Source organism: Calidris pugnax, unplaced genomic scaffold (assembly GCF_001431845.1).
Source record: "Calidris pugnax isolate Ruff unplaced genomic scaffold, ASM143184v1 scaffold285, whole genome shotgun sequence".
Taxonomy (NCBI): domain Eukaryota; kingdom Metazoa; phylum Chordata; class Aves; order Charadriiformes; family Scolopacidae; genus Calidris; species Calidris pugnax.
In genome coordinates this window covers 418,750-429,976 of record NW_015091000.1, presented here as the reverse complement: position 1 = coordinate 429,976, position 11,227 = coordinate 418,750, and the positions used below count along the sequence as shown (strand labels likewise).

The 11,227-nt window shown below is 54.5% G+C and overlaps 1 protein-coding gene across 1 annotated transcript in view; it reads right to left on the bottom strand.

The window, feature by feature from the left end:
- CCDC124 (coiled-coil domain containing 124) overlaps positions 1–10,125 on the bottom strand; it is an 11,201-nt gene extending 1,076 nt beyond the window's left edge. The window contains exons 1-3 of the mRNA XM_014955537.1: positions 9,928–10,125; positions 1,571–1,757; positions 934–1,048 (exon numbers count right to left, since the gene is read on the bottom strand). Coding sequence (XP_014811023.1) covers positions 934–1,048; positions 1,571–1,757; positions 9,928–10,086 — 461 coding nt within the window. The 5' untranslated portion in view covers positions 10,087–10,125. The remainder of the gene's footprint in view (positions 1–933; positions 1,049–1,570; positions 1,758–9,927) is intronic.
- Positions 10,126–11,227: the final 1,102 nt, after the last annotated feature.

The following is an 11,227-nucleotide window of genomic DNA, read 5'->3' as shown; positions in this document are numbered from 1 at the left end:
CTCAGGAGCATCCAGGTGGGGCTTGAAGATCTCCAGAGAAGGGGACTCCACACCCTCCCTGGGCAGCCTCTGCCAGTGTCACCCTCATCCCAAAGAAGTTTTCCCTCAGATTTGAGTGGAACTTCCCCCGTTCCAGCTTGTGCCCATTGTCCCTCGTCCTGTCACTGGGAACCACTGGAAAGAGTCCAGCTCCATCCTCCTTCAACCCACCCTTTAGATCCTTGGAAGGATCCATAAGGTCTCCCCTCAGCCTTCTCTTCTCCAGGCTCAAGAGCCCCAGCTCTCTCAGCCTTTCCTCATCAGGGAGATGCTCCAATCCCTCCATCATCTCTGTTGCCCTACGCTGGACTCTCTCCAGCAGTTCCCTGTCCCTCTTGAACTGGGGAGCCCAGAACTGGACACAGGATTCCAGTTGTGGCCTCCCCAGTGCAGAGCAGAGGGGGAGAATGACCTCCCTCCACCTCCTGGCCACACTCTGCCCTACGCAGCCCAGGATCCCATTGGCCTCTTGGCCACCAAGGCCCAATACTGGCTCAGGGATAACTTACTCTCCACCAGGACCCCCAGATCCTTCTCCTCAGAGCTGCTTTCCAGCAGGTCCACCCCCAACCTCTACTGGTGCCTGTTGTTCTTCCAGAAGGACACAGGGAGCAGAGACACCTCCCTCCAGGCCCTGCTCTCCCCCTCTCTTAGCACCAGCAGGATAACCCAGGAGATGAAGCAGAAAAACCCCGTGATGCCCCCCCTGCCCGTTTCAACCCCCCTCCACCCAACAACGGGGCAGGGGACAGGTCCTGGTCTCGCTGCTGAGACAGAAAGTCACAGTGAAAGCATAAAAATCAGCCCATTCTTGGGGAGGGAGGGCCCACAAGAACTTCTCATGAGGAAAGCAACACCTTCAAAGGAGAACATCGCTATGATCCGGCCACGTACCTGAGGACAGCGATGGCATCTTCGATCGTCCTGGCCTCCACCGACCCTTCCTCCAGCACCCTCCTGTTGAGGTTCTCCTCCAAAGGAACCTCCAAGTGAGTCTTCTCCTTCTCCACTGCACAAGGAGGGGACGGGGAAAAGGGACAACCGTTAACATCAAATCCAGCCCGTGTAGAACCCTCAGAAGAAGCAGGGACTTCCCTAAAGTTGTTTTCAAGTTTTCTTCAGCTGTGGTGCCCCATCCCTGGAGGGATTCAAGGCCAGATTGGAGGGGGCTTGGAGCAACCAGCTCTGGTGGGAGATGTCTCTGCCCAGGGCAGGGGTGGGACTGGGTGGGCTTTAAGGTCCCTTCCCACCCAAACCATGCTCTGAATCCAAAGCCCTCTGAAGACAGCGCTGAGAAAGCTCAGTGCTGGGAGACAAGAGTGTCTGCTCTGCAGCTCTGTTTCTCCACCTCAGGGTGAGAGAAGGTTTCTTCCCCCCTCAATTTGTGTTTCAGACACAGCACAGAACAGCTTCTGGCAGCTCCTGCCTTCCCAACACCTTGTCCTTCAGCAAATGTACGTGAAGAAAGAACAGCCCCCTCCCTTCCCACTCCCTCCATGGTTCCCAGTTCTTTTCTATGGTCCCACCAAACCTGTGTCCGCGTTCTCCTTCTGCTGCTGGTCTTTTCTGATCGTCTCCTCAATCTGGGCCCTGGTGACTTTGCCCGGAGTGACCTGTTTGGGTGACTTCCCTTTCAGTTTGGAGTCTTCCTCCTCCAGCAGGCGCTGCAGCTCCTTCTTGCGCTCCAGCTGCTCCAGCCGCCGCTTCTCCCTCTCCTCCTGGAAGGGAGAAAGGACCCAGGTCACCTCCACCCTTACACCTTCCACCACCCTCCGACGCAGAGGGATCAAACTACCCCTTAGAGGAGCAGGGAACCCCGCTTGAGCAGCAACAGGCACCTCATTTCTGCAGCCAAGGCAGCACCCACCTCACCTGATGGGAAGGGACGTCGGCAGGTCCCCCCCCGACCTTCAGTCCTGTCCCTTCGGAATAATAATTTCACTGAATTTCACATAATTCCCCCCGTCCCTGCCCCGTCTGCCACCACGGGACGTCAATACGGCGAAACACAACCCTGCTGTGGAGAAGGAACGTCGCCAGGAACCGCTGACAATCAGATTAAGTTTTCCACTTCAATTTGAATAAGTGGCCGGAGGTGGAAAGTTCAGCGGTTGTTCGAGAGGAGCCCAATCCCCGTCCTGGGGCCTGGCTCACGCTCTCCCCAAGAGCCTGGGAGGGCGGCCAGACCGAATCCAACAAGCAACACAGCTCTTGCTTCACATCAAAGTGCTTCTCGAGGACTTTAAGAGCCACTTTGCCCTCCAAGGCCCAGGGAAGAGGGTGACAAGACGGTGCAACGAGTCCCTGGGGGCTTTCAGCTCTTTGGCTTCAAGGTTTGTGGGTTGGTTTTTTTTTCCCCTCCTCTCCCAAAGCCCATAAAGTCTGGCACAAAAGAGAAAGAAACAAGCCAGCATCTCTCTGGGGCAGCATCACACGCTGCAGAGCGTTTCAGATGTAGGTTACTTCCACAGACACTTAATTACAGCCCTCATCCATTATTCACAGGGATGGCACAAGGAGCTGATGGAGCTGGAACGGAAAAGGAACAGTGAAACCACCCCGGCAGCAACACAACCCACCCTCTGCTGCGGCGTTGGAGGAGCAGGAGCAGAGTTACACACACTGGGGTAGGGCTCAGTTCGGCGAGGCTCAGGTTTGAGACTCTACTGAACAAAAAAAACCCCAAAAAACCACCTCTAAGTCGCTCTACAGCTCAAGAGTTTAAAGAAAAACCCATCAAAACACGGAATCAAAGCCCACAAACGCAGAAATCAAAACATGCCCCGGGGCTGCTGCAGTTTCGGTCGAGAGGAGCAAGGACCAGGCCTTTCAACCCGGCTGGGAAGGGATGAGAAAGGAAGGAAAAGCCTCTCCTACCTCCACGGAAAGCAGCTGGGGCCAAGGATGGGGGGAAAAAAAAAGCCATTAGAGGGATGGAGCCTTTATTACAGCCTTCAAATTCTTGGTCATTAAGCGCGTCGTGGCGGTGCCTTGAGACACAATGCCCCAGCAACTGGACCGTGCATGATTGCAAAGTGCAAACTCATTTATTTAAGACATCGGCTTTCCCTGCCTGCTGCTTTCCTGTCAGGCCTCTCCCTCTTCTAGTAAAGGTTGAGTAAACAAATCTACTCGGTCTCCCCAGATTCTAGTAAAGGTTGAGTAAACAAATCTACTCTGTCTCCCCAGATGAGAAGGGATTTTGGCTGCTCCTGGACCAGGAAGGTTGTCACGAGAGGAGGGGGAAGGACTGTCTTTCCCCCTTAAAATATCTATACACAGGGATACGGCTGAGCACGAGCAGCCACCGGGCTTTGCCCACCCTCACCCAGCTGCAGGTGGGATTTCCAGTTTGGTCACCAGCCTCTTGCTTGAGCATCAGGCAGTTTTGAGGAAGAACACAGGGAAAAACCCCAAAACAGAAGAGATTAATGCAGCAAAACAGAAGGAGGGCCACAGAAGGTCCAGCAGCCAGGGAAACCAAGCCATTTAATTAGCTCCTTCTCTGGAGGTCTTCAAGACCTGGCTGGATGCCATCCTGAGTGCTCTGGACAACCCTGCTTTAGCAGGAGAGTTGGACTAGAAGATCTCTAGAAGGTCCCTTTTTGTGATTCTGTGCCTAGAACCAGGGTTAGTGCAAAGAAACCACTGCCCCCCAGTTTCTCCTCCCAGCTCCAGAGCTCGGGGGTGACTGAAGGTAACGAGGAGAAGGTGCTGGCACCAGGAGCAGGCAGGGCTGGGGCTTGAATAATTCAGGAGACAGATAAGGAGTGGACAGGCAAGTTCTAATGACCTAAGGAAAGGGAGCAAGACATTTCAGAACAGAAACGTTATTTATAGTTGGAGAAGATTATCTTCTACCCCCCAGCTTGTGACAGAAAGGGGACTGTCCCACAGGGCAGCCAGCTCAGCAGCTGGTCTGGCATCGCCCGGCCGGGATGGCAGCACGTGTGACAGGGCAGAAATTTAAGGATAATGCTCTTCTGCTGATAGCTCCTTTCAAAAAAAAAAACACTCTACGAAGAAGATACATCCACTCGATGAAGGGGAAACAGAGCCTTCCACCCACCCTGGGAGCTGCAGGGGGACCTCCAGTTACTGCTCCCCCCCAAGAGCTGCTCCCTGCTCTCTGGCATTTCCAATTGAGTTTCTATTTGTGGCAGAGTAAATAAGCTGGCACCGTCACTAATTTGTCACAAGATCTGCCAAATCTACACGCTCAGGTTTCCCTGTCAGGTCCAGGTCCTGCTCCCCACCTTTCGTGCTGCTGGGAAGCAGCAGCTCTGAGCCTCCTCCTCCTCCTCCCTGATCCCCGAGGGGCCCCGAAGTTGTTATTTTTGAAGACTTTTCTGAGGTTGGGCCAAACCAAACTAATCCTTTCTGAATCAGCTTAAACGTCCCGATGAAAGAGATTTGGATTTGTCCAAGTGAAACGTACCGCAAAGCTGTTAGAAAACTGGAAAGGAAATTAATGGGTTTTTCCTCCCTCAACGTGGCTGAGCTCTGCAGGGCACCGGGAGGAGCAGGGGGGGGACATTTCTCCAGCTGGACACTTCAGTTCCCCAAGGATTTGCGTGTTAAAAGGCCATTTTTCCAGCCTGGCAGAGAAGTGCCCGAGCAAGGAACAACTCATTAGCTTTCAGAAGAGCTTCCCACCTGCGAGGGAGGAGGAGAATGAGGTCCCACACACAAGGCTTTGAGAGCCAGCAGGTCAATGGAAGCGTGAGGCCCCGAGGAAGGCAGGAGCAGGTTGCTCCTGACACTGCAAAAAAAGGCAAAATGATGCAAAAAATGATGCAGTCAGAAGGCGAGTGGGGATAACTGACCCGGAGTACATCCAAGTGCTCTCTGAGGTACCACCAGAGCTCTGAAAGGGGATCAAACACGCCCCTTCCACCACCCACAGGACTTCAAAGCCAGCATCCAAGGGACACCAGAGCCTGAGGAAGATGGTTCTGGGGTCCAAACCCCAGCCTGGTGTCATCAGGTGTCCCCCCATGCCATCTCTGTCCCCTGCACTGCTCATTCAAGCCATCAGGTTTCAGTGCTCCGTACCTGGTACCCCGCAGACCTCCTCCCAAGAGGGAAGAACAGTCATTTGACCCGTCTTGCATTTTATCCCAACGAGAGCTGAGTATTTCACTGAATTTTTAGAGCTGGAAGGGACCATAGAGATCATCTAGTCCAACTCCCCTGCTGAAGCAGGATTGCCCAGAGCTAAAGAAGGGGACTCCACAACCTCCCTGGGCAGCCTGTTCCAGGGTTCCGTCACCCTCACCGTGAAGAAGTTTCTCCTCATATTTGAGTGGAACCTCTTCTGTTCCAACTTGTGCCCGTTGCCCCTCGTCCTCTCGGTGGGAACCACTGCAAAGAGTCTGGCTCCCTCCTCCTTCAACCCTCCCTTGAGATACTTGTAGGCGTTGATAAGGTCTCCCCTCAGCCTTCTCTTCTCCAGACTAAAGAGTCCCAGCTCTCTCAGTCTCTCCTCATAAGGGAGATGCTCCAATCCTTGAATCATCTTTGATTCTGCTCTGAATCAGAGGAGAGAAAAAGTCACCGCCCGCCCACCTGCGATGCCACCCTGGCTGGGACCCACCGGTACGGAACCGAGGGGAAGGAGAAAAGCATCAAACTCACACCAAAAGAGTCACCGCTCCCTCACGCTCTACCTCAGCTCTCCTAAAACAAGTACTTGCCCTGCGTTCAGCTGGGATTTCTCCCCAGACCCTTTGTACACAAGGACAAAGTGTCTCCTCGCTCCTGTATCACCCTCACACTCTCCCTTCACCCTTCCCACCAAGCAAAGCCATGGGAGAGACCTCGGCGTGATGGCATTGCCACCACCAGGCTGGGCAGAGAGAAGGGGATTGAGGGGCTTTGAGCCACCACTGGCCGAGGAGGAGCTGCTTTCCTGGCAATATGGGCACTCAGCAAAGAGAAACCTGGCAAAATACAGCCTGAGAGGGGAGAAGGGCTTGTCCTCCCTGCTGGGAGTTGGAGAAGGAGACTGGAAATTTGGCTGCATCCTACCAAGCGGACACCTCAGCTCCAGCACCAGATTTTCCTGATGAGGGCACACACAAAGAGGCAAAACCCAAAGACACCAGAGAGAAGAAAGTCTGACTCCAGCTCCCAGAGCTCTGCCCTGGGTCTCTTTCTTCCCGTAAAGCTCCAGCTGATTGAATGGTTTGTCACCCTTCCAAGCCTGCCCAGGACACACAGACATCCGTGGCTGCTCCACTACCAGAGACAATTTAGCTAATTGCAGGGAGGGAAAAACCACGCTCTGATCAGGCCGGCGAGGAGCGTGGCGCCCTGAGCCACACTCTGACTTTGCACAGGAAGAGTGGGAAGGGACAAACCAGACAAAACCACCCCCCAATGTTCAAAGAAAAAAAAAACCAGTCACCGCGGTAAAAACCCTGAGTCTTTCCAGCAAGAAGGATGGAGGTTTTGGGCTTTGCAGGCAGAGCTCTCCAGGGAAGGGAACAGGCTGCGACTGAAGTGCCAGAGGAGGAATGCACACATGGCAGGCTGGTGACATGAGCTCAGATGTTCCTTTACGCATCGCAGAGCCACCAAACGAGTGTCATCCTCTGTTAGCAGAGGACGGCTGCTCTCAGAGAGGCAGGAGTGGGGGGGAGAGGCATTTAAAGAAACCCCAAAAGCAAACCACAGCCCAATCATCTGGTGACAGTGACTCTCACGACAGCAGACGTGGCATTTTGAACACAAAGCTTCCCGACACGAAGCTCAATGAGCATCACTGCCTCGTCACCGAGGCCACCAGAGCGCCAGGCAGGGCCACCAAACCCTGCAACAGGGCAACTTATCTCCCCGAGGCTCCAGTGGTCACCTACGGGGGAGAAAAAGGGATTAAAAGGGGAGTGGGGGGTTAAATCTCAGCACATCCCAAAGGTTTTTGGCCATCCCTACCAGCTGGAGGTGCAGGAATGGAGAGGTGTTGCACGGCTGCCGTTCAATGTGTTACTGCCCTTCACCCTTCCCACCAAGCAAAGCCATGGGGGAGACCTCGGCACGATGGTGCTGCCAACACCAAAGGTGCAGGAATGGAGAGGTGTTGCACGGCTGCAGTTAAATGTGTTACTGCCATCGCCAGGAGAGCTGGGGAAGGGCTGGAGGAGCTGCTGAGCGCTGGGTGTGAGGTGCTGAGAGCATCCTCCTCCACATCCTCCACACATCCCCTCCTCCTCCTCCTCATGCTGCAGCTGAGAGCAACACCAGTCCCTCAGGCCCCATCCCTGGAGATATTCAAGGTGAGGCTCGATGGGGCCCTGGGCAACCTGGTCTAGTTGGGGGTGTCCCTGCTGACTGCGGGGGGGTCGGACTAGATGGCCTTTGGAGGTCCCTTCCGGCCTGGGCAATTCTATGACTCTATGACTCTATATGGCCATGGCCACCCAGCAGTGTTATTTCCACGCCAGCCCCACCCGCCCAACAGCTTCTTCTCCAGGGAAGCCTGACTCCTGGGAACCGTTCCTGTCCTCTCTAGGATGAAGATGGAAAAATCATTCACAATCTGAGTCACACGTCCCTTCCCCACCGGGATGCCATGGGGCACAGGCAGCTTCTTCCCTTCTCCGTGGGGATATTCCAGCCTGATGGCACCGGAGGAGCAGATGAGGAAGGGTTTCACTGATTTATTTTGCCCCACAACCCACTCGGGAGCCTGTTGGCCATTTGCTCCCCATCACAAAGGCCCAGCCTTCGCCTCAGTTGTGGCAGCTCCTGCTGCAGAAAAGCTCCCGTGCAGTTAAACTGGGAGCCTTCCTGGCAGGACAGCCCCCACCTGAGCGGAGAATTCTGCTGCTGCAAGGTCCCCAGGGGGTTTTCGTGGAAGGAAATGCAGTAAAACATAGGATTCAGGTGAAATTCAGACCTGCGCTGCTGCAGGGAGAGGTGCCGAGTGGAAACAACCTCACTGGTTTCTCTAAACCCCAGTTTGAGGCTCTGGGATGGACCCCAGTTTCCCAGTTGGCAATTCCAGCTCACGACACGGCTCCCCAGTCCAGACTCCCCTCGCCTGCGTTTTGGAAGCCCAGTCAAACAGGTCACTGCTGGCAAAAATCTTAAGTAGAGCAATAATAAGTCCTTGTTCCAACTCTATGACTCTATATGGCCATGGCCACCCAGCAGTGTTATTTCCACGCCAGCCCCACCCGCCCAACAGCTTCTTCTCCAGGGAAGCCTGACTCCTGGGAACCGTTCCTGTCCTCTCTAGGATGAAGATGGAAAAATCATTCACAATCTGAGTCACACGTCCCTTCCCCACCGGGATGCCATGGGGCACAGGCAGCTTCTTCCCCTCTCCGTGGGGATATTCCAGCCTGATGGCACCGGAGGAGCAGATGAGGAAGGGTTTCACTGATTTATTTTGCCCCACAACCCACTCGGGAGCCTGTTGGCCATTTGCTCCTCATCACAAAGGCCCGGCCTTTGCTTGGGTTGTGGCAGCTCCTGCTGCAGAAAAGCTCCCGTGCAGTTAAACTGGGAGCCTTCCTGGCAGGACAGCCCCCACCTGAGCGGAGAATTCTGCTGCTGCAAGGTCCCCAGGGGGTTTTCGTGGGAAGGAAATGCAGTAAAACACAAGATTCGGGTGAAATTCCGACCTGCGCTGCTGCAGGGAGAGGTGCTGTGTGGAAACGACCTCACCAGTTTCTCTAAACCCCAGTTTGAGGCCCAGTTTCCCAGTTGGCAATTCCAGCTCACGACACGGCTCCCCAGTCCAGACTCCCCTCGCCTGCGTTTTGGAAGCCCAGTCAAACAGGTCACTGCTGACAAAAAATCTTAAGTAGAGCAATAATAAGTCCTTGTTCCAGGAAGTAATTAAGCAGCATTACAGGATTGTGGGGGTGGAGGGGGGGGAACAGCTCCCAGGACTCCAAATTCCAAACGTCAGGACACATCTTAGGGGTGAGCTCACGCAGATGGACGCAGCAAGGCAGAGCTGGAGGTCACGGGGACACGCTGGCTCCCTGCCCACATACCCCAGCACTGACACACAACCCTCAGCAAGGGCCCCATGCACCGAGCAGCACAATCCCAGTCACCCCACAAATCCCATTTACATCCCCAACAGGAGCCCCGTCTGGTCAGCACAGGGGCAAGGAAAACCATTTCAGAAGAAGGACCAAAGTTCTCACTAACAGTTTCTAGAAAAATCCACAAAAACCAGAAGGTAGATTTGTCTAACGCTGAGGCAGGACAACGCCAAAAACCAAATCACCCAGAAATGAGCATTAAAGTGCTCTGTTTATTCAACGCAGAGGCCAACGCTGATAAAAGCAAACCAAAGAGAATCCTTCCAGAGAAACATGTCCTGAAATGGCACACCAAGCCAGGGAGGGAAAAAAAAACAAACCCCAACTTTGTAACCCTTAACCCCACAGATTTCTTTTTCCTTCTATTAAAAAGTAACCCTTAACCCCACAGATTTCTTTTTCCTTCTATAAAAAAATAAAAATCAAAGAAAAGTTAAGAAATTTAAAAAAAAAAGAAAAAAAAAACCCTAACGAACTGCTTGTCAAAAATCAAGCCCCGCAGCAGAGTTCCTGATCTTTTACTTAATTCAATTTTAAATGATTCCAACAATAAAGCTTCTACTGCCTCCCTCGGGAAGCCAGCTCTCAGCTCCACCAGATTTCTGAATTACACATCAAAGCTTACACTTACTCCCACACTCGGCTACTTTTAGCTCCCAGAGAAGCCACTAAATCTCAGCTTTTCTGCCCAAAACGAACGTGTGGGGTGACAGCTACTGCTGGGGGACAGAGGAGGGGGAAGTGGCCCTTTCTGAGCGAGCCTGGACCTCAGGGGCTCAGCAAAGCACTAGCGAGAAGACACCCTTCTCCCTGACTCGTCATTCACCTTCCTCTGCTCCTTCCTCATCACGTGTTTGTCTTCATCCTTCCAGTAGGCATCTTCCAGCTCCTGCTGCCGCTTGGCATCGGCTGCTGCCTTTGCCTCAGCTTTCCTCGCCCGGGCAGCAGCCGACTTGGTATTTTCACCTTGGAACTTCTTGGGCATCACTCAAGGTGCTCTGTGGAAAAGAAAAAGACTTTCAGCTCCTTGGACAGGATCCGGGGTTCACCGTCCCCCCCCCCAGGAAGCAGGAACAGCTGGAGCCCACACCAGGAAAAAAGGAAAACCCCCCTTTTCTCATTTCCTCATACTATTTTGTGATGCTGGGCAGAGCAGATCTAATTATCTCCCAGCTCACCCAGGAGGAACTCTGCTCACTCCGCCCCAGGTCCTCAGCGGGGGACAGTCCCTCCCATCTATTTATCGTGCTCCCACTGCAGGAGAAATGGAGCTGCTGGGTTCCCAGTGCTGAGTCAAAAGCACCACCACCCTGCAAGCCAAAAAGCTTGACTCTCTGCTGCCGAGTCAGAAGGAAGCCGGGTGCTTTGGTTCCGCACCGACAGGCTCCGAGGGGAACTCCCTGCCACCAGCAGCGCAGGATGAAGCAGCACAAACGCTGCATCGCACCATCCCTCCAGAAACTCAGCCCCCTGGCCCCGTTTAACTGGGATAAATGACCCCAAAGACAGGCTGGAGTTATTTCCCCTGTGTCACCAGGGTAGGAAAACTCCAAAAGCCAGGTGTAACAGGAGCCAGAAAATGAACTGGGCACTAAGAAAGGCCCTTCTTCTCAGCACGCCCCCACGCAGACACCACCTTCTGGATCTTAAATCTTTATTTTTCACGGCAGGCAGCTATTTGCTAAACCAGCCATGTCAGAGAAGGGGCTGCTGTTTAGGGCTGGTGCTCGAGCCCCAGGCTTTTCACAGCCCGGGCTGGATTAAATCCCTTCTCCTCCCCGATACGTGCTCCGACCCTTCCTGACGAGCAGGATCGGGGCAGGGCCTGGGGCAGGGCTGCGGGACGGCACCAGGGGCAGAAGGGTGAGGGACATCCCCCCCCTGTCCCCCCCAGCCCCAGGGGCTGCCCTGGGCCCCGCTCCACAGCCAGGTCCACAGCTCCACAACCCGGGGAGGGGGCAGGGAGGCGAGCTGTCACCTTCCCAGCCCGGACCCCTGCTCCGTGCCACGTCCCCAGCACCCCCCAGCCTTGGGGTCCCACAGAGCCCATCTCCCACGACAGAGCCCCCCCCACGCCCACCCCAGGGTGTCGTCTCCGCCCTCCCACGACACGCCCCCCCCGCCTC